A 23,563-nucleotide genomic window follows, 5' to 3' on the forward strand; every position below is an offset into this window, starting at 1 on the left:
TTTTTTCTTTAAACCAATATAAAATTGCTTTACATAAATTACATTTTTAAGTACTTAAATATTTAAATATTATATAATAGCATATCTCGTGGCTTTGATTAATGTTTTATTCATTTTACATACAACTTCAACATTTATTAATAATTTTAATACTCGTTAGATATATTTGCGTAGATAAAAATAAAAATACAAAACGATCAAAGTAACCTTGATCTCAAAAAACTGGATCAAGACTTAAAAAAATACAACTAAAATGAGGAAAGATGAGCTGATCATGTAACTGTGTATCTACTAATATCCAGTTAATGCAATACATTATTTTTGTTGGGAATAATTTGACTTTTGAGAACAATTTTCGAAGTGGAAATCGAAACATTAAATAAACTTATTTTAAAGTGAAATTGTGACTTATTCCCAACAAAAATAGTAAATTATTTATTAATGTTTTAGAACAAACATATTTTAGAGAATAAAAACAAGTAGGAATTATACATACACATAAAACAATATATATACAGACACACACACATACACGTAGGTACATAAAAACATCCATGTATCTATCCTAGACATACACACTATGATATAGAGGTCGAAGCAGGTAGAAAGCTAGATTTAACGGCTTTGGTGTTGGTGTTAAAGATATCTATGTTGCTATCTTTTAGAATTATATTTCATTACCTTATAATGCTGTTTATGGGCGAGCAATCCGTCTCACAAATGTGAATGGAAATTTTTAACTGAAAATTGAAGTAGAAAATTTTAAAACTTGTTAAAACGGTTGAGAAACCAGTTCAGTATAAAGTTAAGACTAAGTTTATTTTGTTCTAAAAGTGAATATAATTACAGTTTACATTGTACTAATCTCAAGTTCCTGTAAATGACAGATGGTGCTAATATTTAAATTTGTTTAGTTGATATCAATATTTTAACAACCCCAATTATGAATTAAACAAAATTTATAGGTTACCTATACCAAACAGTCTCAATAATATATGCAGCTTTTTAGCAACTAGACCTTTAACAGTCAACACATTAGCTGGAATAACATCAGTAGGCATATATTTTACATTAATTATTGTGTCAGATATTAGGTCTTTCAAACAATGACATCTTACATCAATACGCTTACTTCTTTTATGATACATTGGATTTGCTGATAGGTTTAATGCACTTTGATTATTATTAAATAAGGTAATACATTCAGTTTTTTCAATTAAATCACTTTTCTTTTTATTCCGATATACTCTGTACGAGTACTAGAAACCAATTCGCTAAAGATTTTGCTTAGTTGAGGAGATATGTTGTGGAATGGAATTTTTAGATTCCCCATGTCTCTAATAACATCTTTATCAACGTCTGTTTTGCCTTGCAATTCTTAGAAGGCACAGATTAAAGCAGAATTCTGAATTTGGTTTCGAAAATTAGTTTAGGGATTCTAATGATTTTTGTTTTGCACTTTGCCAAGATATTGTAGAGCCACAAAGCTTAAATACATATCCAGTAAAGGATCTTACAATCTAATGTATTGCTTGCCCAATGAGAGAATGTCAATCAGAGAATAATTAATAGTATCTTTTAAATACCTCAATACTCTTTTTGTACATTTCAAATAAGACTCAGTATATACATTGTTAAATTGACTCAAGAAACTGACTGTAAATGATATATCTGATCTGGCCAAAACAGATAAATACATCAAACTACCAATTACCATCTGATAAGGAAACTTACTATCATCAATTGTTAAAGATAATTTTGTTAAAAATGCGAATTATCAAAAAGAAAGTAAAATAGAGTAAAGTCGCAATGGCACTGGTTTGACAAGTGATAATGTGTATATTATTTTATCTATCGATGCATGCTTTAAAATCTCACACAACTGACACTTTAAACTAGTAGCGTTGAGCGCTTGCTGTTTTTTATTTCATCTTTGATGCCAGGTCTTTTTAACAACTGAAACCCTCATTTGTGAATTCAGTTTTTTTAAAGTATCCGTTGAGAACAGCGGCACTAAACGCATGTTTTTCGGATGTTTTAACCTTCCGACATTTATTTTCATAGTAACCGGTTTGTTTACAACAATAACATCTAATTTTCGACAGATCTCTGTCTCTCTTGTTATTCATCTGTCATCACTTCTGTGATTTTCAAACTGTCTATTGTGATTGGTTCTGTTACTAGTACCACTTGCAAACGGACTTACCAACATCACTTTCCATGTCCAATACTTTTGTTTTGATTGAATCGATAGAAATAACAATCCCAACAACTTTTTTTAAAGCGTCCCAAATTTCTTTAGCGGTTTTTGCTTGTTTAATATGTATATATAACGATGGATCAAGCAAAAGAACTAACTTGGCTTTAGCTTTTTCTTGTTTGTCTACTTCGGTTTCAGTTCCGTCCAAACACGTGGACAATCCTTCTAGAACAAGATAATTTTGCACTGCGAAACCCAATCATTGTAATTTTCGCGGCCTAATAGCTTTGGCACCGTAGACATGTAATTCACTGCTATTGTGAACCTCAAAACTTACTAATATACAACGTTTATCTTATTTACCGACGGAAAAAATGGTCTGAGTCACTATAATCTGTTAAAACTTATAAATGAAACGAACCAGTTAAGTATACGGTTAAGACTACTTTATTTTGTTCCAAAAGTGAATACAATTGACAGTTTATATTGTATCAATCTTAACTTCCTGTATATTTAATATTTAAATTTTGTTTACTTCATATCAATATTTTAACAGAAAACAGTCGCAGAATACTTGAGTCAGAACACAGTATGTCTCAGAACACTTCAGAATTTTCAGAATCTTTAATGACTCTTAGCAATTTTCTTAATTTCAACTGCTATGACTTTGTGCGTCTAAGTAATAGTTTTTACATTTATTCTAATAAAAGAATAAGTAAAATGACTGCATAAAAATCAGATCAGATTTAAAAATTATAAATTGAATATTCTACAAAAATATAGGAATGATATTAGACGAGAAAAACTAATTTTTAGACGCGACAACGGTGTATATTTGAGAGCATGTGTATTAAGATGCATATTTGCCAAACCTATCAACGAAGTTAATCCCGTTGGAATATATTTGTATTAATCGTGTCGCAATATCCAAAACAAAGAAATGTATTACAATTCGTATTATCATTAACAACTGTTACACTGTCTAGATATCAAAAAGTTTTACTATAACCGCTTCCTATGATTAGAATCTAAACAATGTGTCTGGGTGAAAACTTACAATTCATCACATATTCAAAATCGCGCAACACTGTAAGACTTGGTGTCCTGTAAAAATGTTAAGATTTAGTTGAGAAACTAACATCAACTGTCCTTGAAAAATTTTCAATAATTAATAAAAAATTACCTAGAACTGACCAATTTCTGGAAATATCTGACCATTGGAGATTAATTTGTGATCTTTCGAATGGTATAATTATATTTCAGAAATACTAGCTGTAACATAGTGATTTAGGAAAACCCGGGAACCTACTGTTCTCCTAGTATTTTTAAAATGTTTATTGCGGCAAGGCACTGCAATCCTGGTATTTTTAAAATTTTTAATGGACTGCGCTTGCGTGCTAAGGTTATTGCAACTTTATTAATTATTTTCACCCCAAAAGCAAACTGACCAAACGCTCAATATATCTGACCATTTGTCAGCATTTTAATCTCTATCGAATACAATAATTTGTTTTATAGATTTCGTTCAATGAGGTGCCAACATCTTTTTTTGTCCTTGAAAATTTTCAACCCTTAATAAAAAATTAACCAGAACTGACCAAAAGCTGAAACCAACTGACCATTTGTGACCAAAACGTGACCATTCAGACGGTATAATTATTTTTACGAAATTCGATCAATGAGGTGCCAACATCCCAGAGCTCTCCCGTACACGACAATATGCCGATACATGTATCAGGGAGCTATGAAACCAAAAGAGACAGTACTCAACAAAGAGATAGATATGTGTTAAGACACATTATCATGATATCGCCTCCTGATACAAATCTCAAAGCCAGTAGCAGACTTTAGTCTGAAGAACTTCATTAAAATTTAATTAAAGTCGTACAAAATACACGATTTTTATTTTTTATTAAATTTGTAGCCTACTAATAAAAACAGAAATTACTGTGGTGTCTGGTGACCATGAAAGAAAAATTTCGATATAAAAACAAGATTCTGGTACGGTTGTAGTAATATTTTTGGGTGTAAATCAAACTTTTAAAATTACTTTCTTTAGTTTTTAGACAGACTCTACAAATTGTTTGTTTGGCAAAAGCGCATACTTGTAGAACAGTAGTGTTTTAAAATAACTAAAGTAAAAGAAGAAATTTTATGAAATCGTATCGGTACCCTTTAATGATAACCTCAATACATTTATAACATGGAACAATAAATATTTTACCATTATTGGAGAAGACTATGTAACAATAATGTTACAAAGTCATGAAAAATTCATGTTGTCTCTGAAATTACGGAAACAAAGAACGCGATCGCACTAAAAGTAACAAAGATGGTGGGCTTAGTTCAAATGGTAACTTCGAAGTTCAGATCAGAGACAAAATTAAAAATACTGCTGTTTTAATAATACATGCAATCAAATTAAAATATAGATTTAACAATTACCTGAAATGTGCCTTGAGGGCACTATCGGTTTTGAATATTCTTGGACATTTATCGCACATGAACCTAAGTTCTGCGTGGTGTAAATAATGCTCAGACAATATCTGCTGACTCGGAAAGCTATCACCACATGCGTCGCATACATACCCATCTGTTTCTGTTTTTATAGATTTGTAGAAGATAAATTTTCCATTTGTTGAGCTGTAGAAAATTTTATTTTCGTCGGTTTGATCTGAATTATCATCTTCTTCACATGATTCATAAAAGGCAATTTTCTCCCCGTCCACTGACTGGCAGATAATTTTATTTTTGCCTTTTTGATTTAATTTAGAATCTTCCCCAATTTCATCTACATCCATAGAGCTAAAAATGGTTGTTATACCTCATATTAAAGGATTCAATGAAAATACAAAGCGATATATAAATATACATAAGGTTTTTATTAGGTTTAGGTATAAAGCGATTATTAGGTTTATAATTAAGTTAAAAAATGACTATACTTTGTTGATTGTACATAGTCAAAGAAATGATGCGAGAGAATTAGTATTTGAGATTGCTGCGAACAAAAATGCTTTCTTAGATCTAAGATGACTTCTCAAAAAATAATTAAATCTCCTTGACTCATCTCAAAGCAAAAACTTTGACATTTTTTTTCTCTGGCAAACTTGACCAGCATCTGATCAGCTTTTCAGCGTATTTCTTCAGAATATGTGCGTGTGTGTCTATTATCTCTATTGCCTATTGAACTGTCTTAAGCATTTGATATTCTGTCATATTTTTTAATCATCATTCAGACAAAAGTCATAGAATAGAGGGAGAAAGGGACGTTATGTATTATCTACGATATTTAAAAGAATGTATACAATAACATGTGAGCAAACACATCCCATAGGAATAGCCTGGGCAGCGTTTGGTAAATTAAACTATGTATTTAAATCGGATCTACCCATATGCCTCAATAGGAAAATGTTTGACCAATGTGTGTTACCTGTACTCACTTATAGAGCGGAAATACTAACACTTATAAAAAAGGTACTGAACTAGATTCGCGTGACTCAGAGGGATATGGAGCGCCAGACGTTGGGTGTCTCTCTAAGACACCGAATCCCAAACAAAGAAATACGCCGTATAACAAAAACAACAGACACTACCGAAAAAATCGCGTCGCTAAAATGGAATTGGGCAGGGCACGTCGCCAGATTGTCAGACACCTGATGAACAAAAAGTATTGTCGAATGGAGGCCTAAACAACAAGCACTACGGAACGGAGGACGCCCACCAACCAGATGTACTGATGACCTAAAGCGGATTAGCAGTGACTGAACGCAAGCCGCACAAAATAGAGACAGATGAAAAGAACCGAGGGAGACGTATGTCCAGCAGTGGACGCATACAGGTTGATGATGATTGCACAAATGCCCCGTTTGTGTACTGCAATCATTAAGGCTCAAGGAGCATATTTTATCAAGAAGGCTATTTAAAGTTAGAATATATTTTCTGTTCATTTTTTTTTCATAGGATTTACTTACCTTCGTTTACATAATAAATCACTATTATAAAGCAGTTTTTATTTATAATTTGAAAGCCATGATATAAGAAATAAAAAAACTTTTTTTGTGCTGGAGTGATTCCAAACAATTAGGCGGTAGAATTTTATCTATGTTATGTTTAACGGAGGTAAACATCAAAAATCTATTAATTTGGCTTCCTATGCGACTTTTTTTATTAATACTCAGTTGATATAATAGGTTATTATAGGATATATCAAAAGTTATTTTCAAAAATTATAGGTAACTTGATACTATTAGAACTATGAGCACAATGAGCTTAATCTACTTTGAAATATGGTGTATGGATATCTCACTTTAAAATAATTGTGTTTGGGTAACCCTGGTAATATGTTAAACCGTGTAGATACATGCGGGAAATGTTATAAAGCATGCCAAGATCCATTATGCTGGATTTGTATATAAATATATTTCTCTTTTTAAGTCCACAGCCAGTCAGTTGCATGTTGTACGAGGTACATCGCCAGCTATCGCTGTCGGCTTAACACTGCTTTCTACGCACGCACTACCATCGCTAAATTCCACTTCCATCGATGAACGCTGGATATGGAAGACTAACAACGGTATAAAATACCGTACGCCGCAAGAGAGAATCGAGTTCCGTCGGAGTACTGATCTGGTGGGAACTCCACCGGGCTTGGATCTTCAATAAGAGATATAAAATATCCAAAAACAGAACAAAGAAAACAAAACATTTTAATAAGATTTGATAATATCCTAGGTTAAAATAATAAATTACTAATTTACGGAAAGAACATCTAAAAGCGAAGGAAAAAATACCTTGGCAATTTATTAAATGAAGAATTCAAAAGAAAACCAGTTGACCCCCGAAGACAGTAACAATAATATTCCCTAAAATAACAAACGAATAAGATACTCAAGCACTACAAAAAATAAAGAAATGTAAAGCAGTTGGACTAGATAATATCTCATGGAAAGTGTGGAAAACATTAAGAGAGATACGAAAAAGTTGGGTTTGTTTAATAGAATTATGGAAGTGGGACAGTCAAACGAATAGAGAAGTATGTATTATATTAATACCTGTTTACAAAAACAAAAAAGATGTTTAAAAATACATAAAATACATCAGCCTAAAACTACTTAGTAGCAGGATGAAAATATGGGAGATAATAATTGATAGACGGATACGTGAAGCAACTATAATATCCAAAAAAAAAACATATTAGATTCACTGATCTTGAGAAATGATATACAGTTCCTCGACAGGCTCTGTGGTGGAAGCTCAATAAGAAAGTTCCTTATGAATATGTGAAAATTGTAAGAAATATGTATGAGAGAGTAAAAACTATTGTTATTACATTTAAGAGAGACACTGATACATTTTAGGTGAAAGTACGATTGCATTAGGACTCAGTGCTTAGTCTTTATTTATTCTCATTCTCATCCTCATCTTCTTCTTCTTAGCCTTCTGTCCTCCATGTTTGGACATAGGCCTCTCCCAACTCCTTTCATCGGTCTCTATCCTGAGCAACATATTTCCAATTTGTTCCGGCTATTCTTTTAATGTCATCAACCCATCTCATCTGTGGTCTTCCTCTTGGTTGTTTACTTTCATAAGGTCTCCAATGTTGTATTGTAGTATTCCAACGTTGGTCTTTTTATCTTGTAGTGTGGCCCGCGAAGCTCAATTTAAGTTTGGCAATTTTTGTTGCTATGTCCTCGACTTTTGTTTTGGTTCTTACCCAGTCATTCCTCTTTTTATCTGACAGTCGTATACCTAACATTGGTCTTTCCACTATTCTTTCTGTTGTGGCTAGTTTATTCATGTTTGCCTTGGTTAGGGTCCAGGTTATAGGTCCAGATATGTCATGATAGGAAAGATGCATTGGTTGAACACTTTGCTCCTCAAGTATTGGGGTATTTTGCAGTTCTTAAGTATCCAACTAAGTTTTCCAAATCCTGCCCATGCTCTTAGTCAAGTCTCAGGATTTGGCCTAGGTAGATATATTCCTGGATTTGTTCTATCTCACTGCCATTTATAGTTATACGTCTGGGGTCATCTGTGTTTGTCTTTATTTTTGTTTTTTTCATATTCATTTTTAGGCCGACGTATTTGGAGCTGGCTGCTAGTTCCCCCATCATAATTTGCAGTTCCTCGAATGTGCTAGCTATTATCACTATGTCGTAAGCGAATTTGAGGTAGTTTAACTTGTTGCCATTAACGTTAATGCCATAGGCTGACCAATTTGTAGTTTTGAAGACGTCTTCTAAGGCTAGGTTGAAAAGCTTTAGCGATATTACGCCAAAGCGATTATTAAAGTTATGAGAATGAGATAATATCTCATTCTCATAGCTTTGTGGAAACAAACTCTTGAAGATAAAGGTTAAAAGCTTGGTAGGAAAAAAAAACACAAGTGTCTAGAATATTTACAGATTTAGTTACTATTAAGCATGTAGTAGGTAAAAAGAAATAAGAACAAGAAATCCATGTGGCAGAAATGAGAATGCTTAGATGGACGAGTGAAGTAACAAAATGAGAAAACATAAGTTAAGATGTTTAGTGCATATTCAACGTCGAAATAATATTCATCCAATATGAAGGATTCACCAGTTGTAAGTTCCTAGAAACAGTAGGAGCGGAAAACCAAAAAAAATCGGTGAAAGACTTTTTTTTGGGCAAGAAATGTTATTAGGAAAGTCGTCCCCGCATAGAAAGTCTAAGAGAATGATGATGGCAATGTTTTTTAAGCCAAACCAATGAAAAACTCTGCGAATAAACAATTATTTATTGTATTTCTATCTACAATATACCAAAACAACTCAATAGGCGTTGTAAAAAACTTGTGTCTGCATTAATTCAACATTTTGAAAATGGACGTGGTAATGGAGGTCATGGATACCAGGAACATTTAGAAATATTAAATTGAATTAAATATACATGGTTTACATTTATTTCAGTTTAGTTTTATCATAACTGTAAATCCCTAGAATTTATACAAAATCTGGTCATTATAAATCGTTTGCCATTAGCAGTTTGTTTGTTATTTAAATTTATCAATACAAATTTTCAAATATCTCACATTTTAAATATTTGTTTCATTTAAAAATCTAATTCTTGTCAACTATTTCTAAACTTTTATCAAAGTTTCATATTCACTTTGTTAATGTACAGCTTTTCAATTATAATAAATATACTAATTGATAAAAATTATTTTTATCACTTACGAATCATTTAGAGACTCCTCCTTGAGAGAATTCATACTTGGACACAATATTCCATCACCAGATTCTACTAATGCTATATCCGGAGACAAATTATTTTCATCTAGTGAGTCCAAGGTACTGTCTTCTTGCAAGACTTTACTTGTATTGGGAGTAACTAAAAAGTAAAATCATTGAAAATTTTTGTTTATATCTTTCTGATTCAAGTGTACAATATACATTAAGAAAATTGAAACAAGTATTAAATCAACAGCTTCGTCAAATATGTATTAATTTATTGTGGTATTAGTAGTAGTATTAGGTTAGGTCCGAACCTTGAAAAAATGAGTTTTGTTGCTTGATATATTATTTAACATTATTTCACGTTTACAAGAATCTAAACATGATTATTAGTATCATGGTATCCAAGTTGCCACTTCAAAAACACAAGAGATATAAATTAATTTACCTTGGGGATTTGTTAGATATGTACAATAGTATCTCACGAAAGATTGTAAATAAATTCGTAAAAAATAAACCGTAGAAATTACAGAAAAAACTATTTGGTGCTTTTGTTCTTTATAATTTGAAAAATACGGACCACAAAAGAAAGTTTAAAAAGAAATTACTCTTATTACAAGGTAACAATTATTTATAATACGTGGCAAAATAAACTAACATTTTCTGAATTTTTTTTTGAATCCTATAGTTTATATCTGTAAGCTTAATATTCAAAAATAAAAACTTTTTGATATGTGAAAATACCAAAAAAACATTTCATGCCAATCGTTAAATAGTTTTCGCACAATAATTTATACTTCAGCCTTCAATAGAAAATTTTGGTTATTTAATTTTCCAAAATTAAATGATGCAATAGCGGATATCACGGCAAGATCTAAACAACCGGCCAGTATAGAAGAGAAATGGAATTGTATTAAAAAAGCTATCGCAACCACCACCAAGTCTCTGATCGCTTCCCAGAAGTACAAAAAGAAGAATTGGATGACTGACGAAATATTATCAATGATGGACGACGGCAGATCATCTAAAAACACAGACCGAACCAAACAGCAGATTAACCGACAAATAGGAAAAGACTGTCGCAAAGCTAAAGAACAGTGGCTACTAGACAGGAGCGCAGAAATGGAGGAATTGGAAGAAAAACATGACCACTTTAAAACCTTGCAGTTTTAACAGTATTGTGAAGAACAATAAATTAATTACTGATCCCAAGGATCTACTTCAACATTGGAGAAACTACACACAGCAACTATACTCAGACAACACTAGAAGAAACTCTGAAAGTGAATATAAAAGTGAACTCTCCCCTAAAATATTGAAGTCAGAAGGTGTAAGGGTAATCAAACAGAGCAAATGGGGAAAAGCACCAGGCCCAGACGACATATACATAGAGGTTCTAACAATGTTGAGTGAAGACAATATAGGCGCCTTGGCAGATCTTTTAATGACATTTATGGGTACGGTCAAAAACCACAGGATTGGCTTCAATCAACCTTTATACCAATCCCAAAAAAGCCAAACGCTAATATTTGCGACCAATTCCGAATGATCAGCTTATTGAGCCAGTTCCTAAAACTCTTCTTAAAGATAATTCACACAAGAATATACAACAGATATGAAAAAGACATCACACAGTTCGGTTTCAGACAAGGATTTGGCACAAGAGAAGCACTTTATAGCTTAACTGTCCTACTTCAGAAATGCAGAGATCAGCAAAAAGGTGTCTTCCTATGCTTTATAGATTACCAGAAAGCGTTCGATTGTGTTAATCATTCAGAATTAGTAAGATTGCTCCAGGAACGTTCGATAGATGAGAATGACCTTAAAATCATAAAGAACCTTTATATGAATCAAGTGGCATCTGTGAGAGTAGGACTGGAATCTACATCATATTTCTCAATCGAAAAAGGTGTACGACAGGGTTGTGTTCTGTCACCCCTCCTTTTTAATCTTTACTCTGAAACGAGTTTCGATAGAGCCTTAAGTGACACTGAAGATGGAATCAAAATCAACGGAGAGACTATTAGTAATCTTCGCTATGCTGATGATACAGTCATAATAGCTGATAGCCAAGAAGCGCTACAACGACTAATAGATAGAATAAACGCTGAAGGAGAACGACTGGGCTTTGTAAAATGTAACGCTTCGATATCGCTTTGTAAAATGTTAAATTTACTCCATACTGCTATATGGTGTAGAAACCTGGACCATAAAGACCAATATGATAAACCGATTGAATGCCTTTGAAATGTGGGTATTTAGAAGACTACTTAAAATTCCCTGAACAGATCACACAACAAATGTCGAAGTATTAAATCGAATGGGCAGAGAACGAGAATAATAAAAAGAAGAAAAACTGCTTATCTGGGTCATATATTTCGAAATTCCAAGTACCAGTTCTTAAAGCTTATTATGGAAGGGATGATATAAGGAAAACGGGACATCGGAAGAAAGAAATACTCATGGCTTAAAAACATAAGGGATTGGACAAACCTCGATGCCCATGAACTCTTTAGAGCAGTGGTTCTCAACCTGGGGGGCCCGCCACCCTGGGGGGACGTGAGAGAATTTCAGGGGAGGAGTGAGGGTACAAAGAAAAAAAATAAAAATTAAAAAATATATATTTTGTTAAAGAACAAAATATTTTGTATTTCGTATTTTTATTTTGTTTAGAAATATTTCTTTATTTAAACGTGATTAAAATCTTTTACTTAAACACACAACCTGAGTTGAACACGACAGTCGCGACATATTTACCAACACTGTATTGCAAGCTCTCCTGGCTCCAGTTCAGTGACTCCGTCTCACGCGTCAGTCTCAGTAGACAGCGTCTGTGTGCTGTTTGTAGCAATCAGTGTAATTGTTATTTAATAACAGAGTGATTGTTTGTGAATTATTTAATAGTGTAATAGTTTTTTAATAGTGTTTAATAGTGTTGTGTAATAGCCTTGAAAATGGCTAAGTCACTTCCAAAGAAAAGATTGTATTCAGACGATTATATCAAGTATGGTTTTACTTTTATGGAGAAAAACGGCAGTCATTTACCTCAGTGTGTCAACTGCCATGCTATTCTTAGTAATGATGCAACGCGCCCCGGACGTTTGGAACGGAATCTAATTACAAACCATTCTTCTTTGAAATATAAAGGCCCAGAATTCTTTATTGCCAAAAAAAGCAGCCTAAAGCGTATGAAACTGGACTCTACTGCAAATTTTCGTGTTGAAAATGAGAAAGCTGTGGAAGCATCATACAAAATAACATTTTTGATAGTTAAAGACAAGAAACCACATACTATTGGTGAGTCACTAATTAAACCTTGTTTACTTACTGCTTGTAGTAGCGTACTTAGTGAAGACAGTTGTAAGAAAGTAGAAAAAATTTATCTCTCAAACGACACACTAAAACATAGAATTGATGACATGGCTCTGGATTTGAAAAATCAACTATTGCTAGAATTAAAAGGTTCACCGTTTTTTTCTTTGCAGTGTGACGAAACAACTGATAAATCAAAGCATGCACAGTTATTGTTTTACTATCGATTTATCGACAGAAAACGGTTCCTGTAGGAAATATTGTTTTCAACATCTTTTGAAACAACAACTAAAGCCATTGACATATTTTCTGCTCTTGAAGATTTTTTAGTAATCAATGAACTTCCATATATATATATATATATATATATATATATATATATATATATATATATATATATATATATATATATATATATATATATATATGTGTGTGTGTGTGTGTGTGTGTGTGTGTGTGTAATAATTATTAAAAAAATGAGGTTTGGAGCACCTTGCAGGGACGTCTTCAGTATTATCACTCTTTAAAAATCAATATCTGTTTGAAATGAAACTACATACACATTGTTATAACAATAGGGAAATTAAGTATATTTATCCCATTCACAGATCGAGCGTGGCAGAAAAGGATGCCAAATATTCTGGCATCAGATTATTTAATAAATTACCCCACGAAATTAGAGTAATGCCAAAATTACCTAAACATAAAATGACGGTTAATAAACGGATTCAAATGAACTAAAACTGTAGAGGTGAAGTCGTATAAAACATTTTGAATTTATTTGAATTTACAATTAAGAAAAATAAGGGTCATTCATTGTATTGCAATCGGTTCAGTGGTTTTTGAATACTAGCTTGGACAAACATCGTGACACGAAATTTATATATATATATATATATATATATATATATATATATATATATATATATATATATATATATATATATATATAGCACAGTAGATATAGCATAGTAGATATATATACAGTAGACTCCCTCTATAACCAGAACTGAAATGGCAGACTAATTACCTCATAAGCCGATCTCGTTATATCAGACAACAATAATACTGTGCATACATATGAATATGTAGTTTTCTAAAACATTAACTTCCTATAGTGAAACCATTCGGAGCGATATAGGATGCTAATAAATATTGTTTGAAAGGCTTTTTTGAAAAAAAATTGTTTACTTTTATTGTCAATGAAATACATTAAAACGAAAATGAGTTTTTTTTATTCTCAATGATATAGGTTAAAACAAAAAATCTGTACTTGCATTTTTCCCAACTACATAATCTATAAAGCCCATTTTCAAGGATAACATAAACTATTGCTTCTGCAATTGGAAGAATTCTCTCATTTTTGACTGCTTTAAATTGTATTTATTGTAAAGAAGTTTATTTATTGCGGGCGGCAGTTATATTTATTGCGGGGCCGTTTAAAAAGGTATTTATTTATAGCCACGTCCGGGTCAAAAACGTAAAAAGACACGTTTTTCAATTTTATTTTCTCTCGTTATAACCAAATTTGCCTCGCTATAGAGAGTTATAGTTCAATAGAAATTTTATGAGACATCTAATGTACCTCGTTATAAGCGAACCCTCGTAATAACCGTGTTCGTTATAGAGGGAGTATACTATATATATATATATATATATATATATATATATATATATATATATATATATATATATATATATATATATTGTTATGATGTGTTTTTTGTTTGAATGATGAGCAATGAGTATTTTTAATAATATAATATATAGGGTTTTTATCGCGGTTCTCAAAGAATTAGCTTGTAAGTACTTTTTTAAATTATTTTTATTATAACTATTATGAAACACACATATATATCTAACCTAGTCAATGTAAATTTAAAATAAACTATCTTTAAACTGATATTCTTATAAAACTAATTAAATTCTATAGACAATCTAAATTTTAAACAAACTATCTTCAAAATTGAAATTGTTATGACACTAACTAAATTATATTAACAAAATTTTGTACCTTTCTTTCACTGAATGCCTAAATGAACTATTTTCCACTAAGTATATAGATTCTAATCACCACTGAATGTCTTCGTACTTCAGTTATCCTTGTTTTTTGTGAAATTACTTTTTTCAATTATCAGCTTCTACCAATTTAAGATATATTTTTCTTCACCAGCATCTATACACCACCAACCAAACCAGCAAACAGCATTTATATTTATTCTTCTTTTCAATATACCAATATCCAATTATTATAAGTTGATTTATACTAATCTCCAACCATAATATAATTTAATTTCTTCCAATATACCTTTTTTATCTTCAATAATTATTTGTGTATAATTATAAATGTGCATTAAATTATATGCATAATTTTTAATCTTCATTTAACTCACTATATTAAACTATTGGACTATTTGTACTTGATTCACTGACTCTAACTAACTTTCATAATAAACTGCTTGACTTCTGACTAAAAAACTTAAAAACTTCTTAAAACTCTTCTGACTGCACTATCTAAAACTTTTCTGACTAAAAACTTTCAAAAACTGCCTCTTCTGAATAAAAACTGCCATCTTGAATCCAAATCACGGGTATTTATATCTTTCGGATATTCCAGAACCATCTCGTAATATATCATGTTCTATTTTGTTCTATTAACTACTTGTCTGAATTTTCTGGAACAAACCATTTCGCAAACATGGCCATCTCCGGAGATCCAGAGAATTCCATTCTTTTCTATTAATAATTTTGTTTACATTTAGGCTTTTCAGATCAGAATATATAATTAAATTAGTAACTTAACATTCTAATTTAATAAAATACACATTTCAAACAATATATTATTATAACCCACTTTATATTCGTAAATACTCTTAAACGTCACTTCAGAGTATAAATATCTGTCAATCTCCGAGAGTATTTTTGGTTGCCTAAGCACATGGCTCACTTATATATATTTACAATATTAAAATACAACTTTTTACAATTATTATATGCTAATTTATTAAAAATGCCCTCACATAAATATATTTTTATTAAATTCTCTAGTATATAACTTATTTAAATTAATCAAATACTTTTTTATATCTAATATTATGTAGTATATAAATTATAAATTATTTTCTATAAACCTTAATCGTATCAATACCCCAAAATAATATTTAAAATAAATAATTTGCTTATTATTTTTTTAAATATTAATTTTCTCATACCTTATTAAATTTAATAAATCAATTTTTTTTTATTATTTAAAATGTGTTAAATACATCCCTGTTCGCTGTCTATGTCAAAACAGAGAACAACGGATCACAGTTCGGCTATTCTATGGTCAAACTGTCATGTCAAATGGAGAGAATAAAATATAACCTTAATTAAAGATATAATCTATATTGTGTTATGTTTATTTATAGACAAAATCTAGGAATTATTTCCATTCAAAATAACTTTCATCAATATAAATTGGTAAGTTTTACACTTTTTATAAAGACATTTACACAATCAATTCTGTATCTAACCCCAAATTATGATTTTTAGGGTACCAAACAATTTCCATATGTACAAAATTCAACAAGTATGATGTCAAATTTATTCATAACAAAGAAATCTACCATCTATCTATGAAATGGATCTATCAGTAAGTTTTTTTTTTAAATTTTTTTCTTTGTTTAGTTGACATATTGGGCATTGGTTAGTAATTTCTTTTGCTATACTTATGTCATTCTTTGCAAAATAATTGTCCCTAAATAGCATCCATAGCTTTCTTGAACCAATATGCATATAATCGTTATGTAAATTTTTCAATATTTTCTTTGCTAAAGTTCTAGTTATTACATATACTTCTATGCCATTTTATAATATACCCCATCTTTCCTAAGGACTTTTTGTTTTTCACTCAAATTGATCTGATCTCTTATAATTTCTTCTTTAGAATATAATCCTGTACTTTCTACTAATTGATTTAATCCAATTTTTATTGTTCGCTGCCCTTTTTGTGGTGTATTTTCTAACCTTGATAAAGCATCTGCCACTATATTGGATTTTCCAGAAATGTATTTGATTTCAAAGCAGTATTCACTAAGTATTAGACTCCACCGATGTATTCTACTGTTTCCATATTTGTTATTTAATATAGACGTTAAAGCTTGGTGATCTGTTTCTATTGTAAATTCATTACCCAACAAATAAAATCTTAATTTTGTGACACAGTGTATTATACTTGCTAGTTCTAATTCTGAAACTGAGTAACCCTTTTCATGTGGCTTTGTAATTCTTGAAATGAATTGTATTGGGTATTCGACCCCATCATGTATTTGTAATAATACCCCTGATAATCTCTCTATTGATGCATCTGTTCTTAATATGAATGGCTGTGTGTAGTCAGGATAGTATATTTTCAAATTTGACAGAAAAATGTTTTTAATTTCTTGGAATGCTAGTTCTCTTCTCTGATCCCATCTCCATTTTACACCTTTTCTCAGTAGTTCAAGTAATGGAATTTCTTTTATACTTAGATCTGGTATCATCCTTTTATAATAATTAATTATTCCAATAAATCCTCTTAAAGTTCTTAAATTGTGTGGTGTTTTATATTCCTGAATGACTTGTGTCCGTTCTGGATCCATTTCGATTCCCTTAGTGTTAAGTTTATAACCTAGATATATGACTTCTTTTTGAAAAAATGTACATTTTTCTTGATTTATTTTTAGTCCAACTTTGTCTAATCTATTTATTATAATTTTTAGGTGTTTCTCATGATCTTCAGCCGTTTTAGAAAAATTTAATATATCATCAATGTAGTGAATTACAAAATGTTCATATTGATCCAAAATATCATGAAGACATCTACATAGAGCACTGCAAGATGATTGAAGTCCAAATGGTACTACTTTGAATTGATATACTACTCCATCTATCTGAAATCCTGTATACTGTCTACTTTTTCTTTCTAGAGGTATTAACCAAAAGCTATGCTGTAAATCAATTTTAGTGAAAAATGACATTCCTGTAATTCTTCCTAATATTCCATCTATACTCATTGGTGCTTCAAATTGCTTTTCAGTAATCTTGTTGATATTCCTTGCATCCAAACATAACCTGATTTCACCTGATCTTTTTCGTACTACTACTATGGGGTTAATAAAACGTGTATCTGCCTTCTCAATGATTCCATCTTCTAACATATTATTAATTGTTTTGTTTACTTCTTCTCTGTATTTATATGGTATTGGGTATGATTTTGTTTTAAAATCTTTTTCCTCCTTAACTCTTATACTATGGATATAATTCTGTGCAATTCTATTTTCTTTATTGACAAGTCCCTTGTGTTGCTGCAATATGGAAATGACTATTGATTTATATTCTTCAGGGCAATTTAAAACTTTCATCATATCTTCTTCTTTACAAATAACATTATTCTTCATTATGTACTCATTATTCCTTGCTTCCAATTTTACGCACTCCGCCTCGTAGGCATCCATCTGCTTAAAATTTCCATTCCTTAAATATTCACTACAATAATTATTCTTTACATTCTTCTGGGACATTTCCCTATCATCAAAATACATTTCTTCTTCATAAACATCATTATTTTCTTTTAATAATATCCTATCAACTCTTATTCCTTCTTCTACCTCATCTTTCTGCATAAATTTAATTATTTGCCCTTCCAAAGTTACCATTTTTTCTTCAAAATCTATCTTTACTTTCTTCTTTTCCAATTCATCATTTCCCATTAATATATCAACACATAAATCCTTGACAATAAATCCTTGCATATTAATTTCTTTATTAAGAATATTAATTTTAAAATTGGCTAGTTTATCAATTTCACCCAACTTCTTATTATTTGCACCAATAATTTTAATTTTTGGAATCTTTATTATATCTGATAGTTTTAATGTATTAAAAATAAAATTCTCCGAGACTAAAGTACTTTCTGAACCAGTATCTATCATAATTTTAATCATTTTATTTTTGGCCAAAGCATTTATATAAATTAAATTAATAGATTCAATAATTTTCTCTTCATCTAAAGAAATAAATTCAGAAGGTTTTTCATAATAGCAATGGCCTAACTTGTAATTCAGAAAGTTTACTGCACAAAATTTTGATTATTAGAATTGTCAGATTGTATCTGACCACTTGGATCTGATGTCCTATGTCTTTCCCTACTATGACTTCTACTCACATTTTCTTGCCTTGTACTATTTCGTTCCCTGTCTTCGCAGCTTCTATTCCTTCGAACACAATTTACCTGTCTGTCATAGTTAGGTCGCTCTGTATTTCTTCTATTGTTAAAATCTTGTCTATTATTATTAGTACTGTTATTAAAATTTTGTCTATTATAATTAGTATTATTATTAAAATTTTGTCTATTATAACTAGTATTATTATTAAAGTTCTGTCTATTTGGATTACTGTTAGTAGTATTAAAATTTTGTAAATTATCACCATACCTAGTGTTATTGTTATATGATTGTCTATATTGTTGAAAGTTATTATTGTTTTTTCTGTTGTTATTATTACTTGTCATATTGCCTCTTTGTATTCTTTGAATAAAATTAATAAAACTATCTATTGTTTGAATATTTTGTACAGTTACGGTTTGCACAACATCAGCATCAAAATGTCTAGATACATTTAAGACTGTTTCATCCTCTCTAAGTGGTGGTTCTAAATATTTTGCAACTGTTATCAATTTCAATGCATAATCTACCATATTTGATTTTAAATTTTGATTATACTTTCCAAAATATAGAATTTCTCTAAACTTGGCTTGCTCTAATTCACCACAATAATAATTTAAAAATTTATTTTCAAATGTTTGAAAATTATCTAAATCATTCTCAATACTAGCAAACCAAGTTGCTGCATTGTCATTTAATGTCATTCTAATATAATCTTTAATATCATTAATATTATTCACAAATCTTAATTTATGTTTTAAACTATTTATGTATACTCTAGGATGTAAATTTTTTATATTACCAGAGAATTTAATCCCAGTCTCATTTGTTAAATTTAAGTAAGGTCTCCCTATGTCTCTCATTTGTGAAATATCATCTATTCTCTGTTCCACATTTCTTATTTGATTACAATTTATTTGGATATTTTGTTGTATATCGTCTAATTTTTCTTCTGTGTTTCTCCTGTCTTCGTTAATTTTTACTTCTAAGTTACATTTCTGTAACTCTATTTTCTGTTCTATATCTATCTTATTATCTTGAATAATCCTTTTTACTTCTGTCCTCTCATTGTCTATCCTTTTCTTGTAGTCATTCCGTATACTTTTTATTTCATTTGCTACTTTTTTCTCTGCAGCTTCAAGTTTTTTATCCATTTGTTTTACAATTTTATTATTATTATCTTCTATTTTCTTTTCTAATTTTCTATAATTCTCTTCCAATTTCTGTTCCATTTTTTTCATGTCTTCTTTGACTTCTTTTGAATTCTCTTCCAATTTTTTTATGTCTTCTTTGATTTCTTTTGAATTCTCTTCCATTTTTTTCGTATTCTCTTCCATTTTCTGTTCCATTTTTTTCATGTCTTCTTTGATTTCTTTTGAATTCTCTTCCATTGTCTTGTTCATCTGCATCATTAATGACATCAAAGCTGCCATATTGACATTTTCCTCTCTTTCTGGATTCATTTCTGCAGTATCTTGTGGAACTTGAACTAAACTCTCCTCTTGTGTAGGTTGTGTTTCTACTTCCACATCTTCTTCATTCTTTTTGCTTCTTGTACCTTTCCTTCCTTGAGGCATTTTGAGACTTTACTTGTTCAAATATAATTAAAATAAAATCTATAATTTTTTCTTTGTACTGATAATTAATTTAATTATATGAGAGCACTTATCTTCCCAAACTAATTCTTTTAAATAGAGAGCCACCGCGTTGGGTGCCAAATTGTTATGATGTATTTTTTTGTTTGAATGATGAGCAATGAGTATTTTTAATAATATAATATATAGGGTTTTTATCGCGGTTCTCAAAGAATTAGCTTGTAAGTACTTTTTTAAATTATTTTTATTATAACTATTATGAAACACACATATATATCTAACCTAGTCAATGTAAATTTAAAATAAACTATCTTTAAACTGATATTCTTATAAAACTAATTAAATTCTATAGACAATCTAAATTTTAAACAAACTATCTTCAAAATTGAAATTGTTATGACACTAACTAAATTATATTAACAAAATTTTGTACCTTTCTTTCACTGAATGCCTAAATGAACTATTTTCCACTAAGTATATAGATTCTAATCACCACTGAATGTCTTCGTACTTCAGTTATCCTTGTTTTTTGTGAAATTACTTTTTTCAATTATCAGCTTCTACCAATTTAAGATATATTTTTCTTCACCAGCATCTATACACCACCAACCAAACCAGCAAACAGCATTTATATTTATTCTTCTTTTCAATATACCAATATCCAATTATTATAAGTTGATTTATACTAATCTCCAACCATAATATAATTTAATTTCTTCCAATATACCTTTTTTATCTTCAATAATTATTTGTGTATAATTATAAATGTGCATTAAATTATATGCATAATTTTTAATCTTCATTTAACTCACTATATTAAACTATTGGACTATTTGTACTTGATTCACTGACTCTAACTAACTTTCATAATAAACTGCTTGACTTCTGACTAAAAAACTTAAAAACTTCTTAAAACTCTTCTGACTGCACTATCTAAAACTTTTCTGACTAAAAACTTTCAAAAACTGCCTCTTCTGAATAAAAACTGCCATCTTGAATCCAAATCACGGGTATTTATATTTTTCGGATATTCCAGAACCATCTCGTAATATATCATGTTCTATTTTGTTCTATTAACTACTTGTCTGAATTTTCTGGAACAAACCATTTCGCAAACATGGCCATCTCCGGAGATCCAGAGAATTCCATTCTTTTCTATTAATAATTTTGTTTACATTTAGGCTTTTCAGATCAGAATATATAATTAAATTAGTAACTTAACATTCTAATTTAATAAAATACACATTTCAAACAATATATTATTATAACCCACTTTATATTCGTAAATACTCTTAAACGTCACTTCAGAGTATAAATATCTGTCAATCTCCGAGAGTATTTTTGGTTGCCTAAGCACATGGCTCACTTATATATATTTACAATATTAAAATACAACTTTTTACAATTATTATATGCTAATTTATTAAAAATGCCCTCACATAAATATATTTTTATTAAATTCTCTAGTATATAACTTATTTAAATTAATCAAATACTTTTTTATATCTAATATTATGTAGTATATAAATTATAAATTATTTTCTATAAACCTTAATCGTATCAATATATATATATATATATATATATATATATATATATATACATATATATATATATATATATATATATATATATATATATATATATATATATATATATATATATATATATATATATATATAAGAATTACTGGATATTAGTGTCTGTCAATATAAACAAACAACACAGTTTATTAGGGTTGCAGTCAGAAAATTGGCCGGGATGTTAATGAAACACTCTTATGACTTTTTCTTTCGGAATCGTTTTGTTCCTTTTTCAAGATACTGTAATAAGAAAAAAGTGTACATATTTATAAAATATCACAAATCTTCAGTGCAACTTACTAGTCGTTGAGATTATTTACAAAAGCATAGACACTCAACATTAATAACAACACACATAAAATATAAAATAGTGGACAAAATACATTTAAAATTCTTTAAAATTTAGGTACAAGTAGTAAAAATTTTGTTGTCATCTTTTACTTTTAATTAAGTTGCACTGAAGATTTGTGATATTTTATAAATATTTACACTTTTTTCTTATTACAGTGTCTTGAAAAAGGAACAAAACGATTCCGAAAGCTAGACAAAAAGTCATAAGAGTGTTTATTTACATCCCGGCCAATTTTCTGACTGCAACCCTAATAAACTGTGTTGTTTGTGTATATATATATATCGATACCTTTTTGCCATAACATCGTAAGTGACAAAATTAGGGAAAATAGTTTTATTGAAGAATCGTATCTATCAAGCCGCCAGGCACCTCCCAGCAAAATTATCGTAAGGTATAATAGCATACTCTTGGAGAAAAAACCGAATTTGCTGTAACGTAAGTCACATAAAAATGTGAACAAATCTATTTTGTAGTTGTGAAAACATCGCATGGTCACCAAAACATCGTAGGGTGCAAGTCACGTGGTACAAAAATTGCTACTTACGATGCAGCGAAGTGCGTTACGATCTATTAGTGCACTGTGTATAGCCGCAGAATCAGAACGTAAGTACCACAAAATAATTTTTTCGGTAATTATTTATGGTTTTTACTTTTGCTTTAGGCATAAAAGATAATAAAACGTCGAAAACAAGAGGCTGGAAGAAGCAGAAGACAATGTTCGTACAAGTATATAATTAGGTGGAATGATGTGGAACACGAGGTGTGCCAACAATTTTTATTGAAAACCTCGGATATTTCACAAATGACTTTGAGATATACGAAAGAAAACTCTACGTCAGCCTCATTTTCCAAAATAGATCCGAGAGGTAAGCATGTTCCACATAACAAGACTGGGAAAGAGCAAAAGCAGAATGTTTTAGATTTTATCACGTTGCTACCCGCTGTTCCACCTCATTATTGCAGAAATAAAACATCGAGAAGACACTTACCCACTGAATTTCGTAATGTATCATTCTTATACGAACATTTTAAGACGAAACAGTTAGAAAATGGCATAACTAAGAACGATATCGTTTCCCTGTAAGTGTTCTGAAAGATTTTTAAGGCAGAATTTAATATCGGATTTCACTTGCCGAAAAAAGA

The 23,563-nt window shown here is 30.1% G+C and overlaps 1 protein-coding gene across 1 annotated transcript in view; it reads right to left on the reverse strand.

Annotated features, from left to right (window-relative positions):
- Window positions 1–23,563, reverse strand: part of LOC140436987 (uncharacterized) — a 59,087-nt gene that overhangs the window by 19,722 nt on the left and 15,802 nt on the right. Inside the window, exons 4-5 of the mRNA XM_072526195.1 lie at window positions 9,397–9,550; window positions 4,646–5,005 (exon numbers count right to left, since the gene is read on the reverse strand). Coding sequence (XP_072382296.1) covers window positions 4,646–5,005; window positions 9,397–9,550 — 514 coding nt within the window. The remainder of the gene's footprint in view (window positions 1–4,645; window positions 5,006–9,396; window positions 9,551–23,563) is intronic.

Source organism: Diabrotica undecimpunctata, chromosome 3 (genome assembly GCF_040954645.1).
Source record: "Diabrotica undecimpunctata isolate CICGRU chromosome 3, icDiaUnde3, whole genome shotgun sequence".
NCBI classification, from domain to species: Eukaryota; Metazoa; Arthropoda; class Insecta; order Coleoptera; family Chrysomelidae; genus Diabrotica; species Diabrotica undecimpunctata.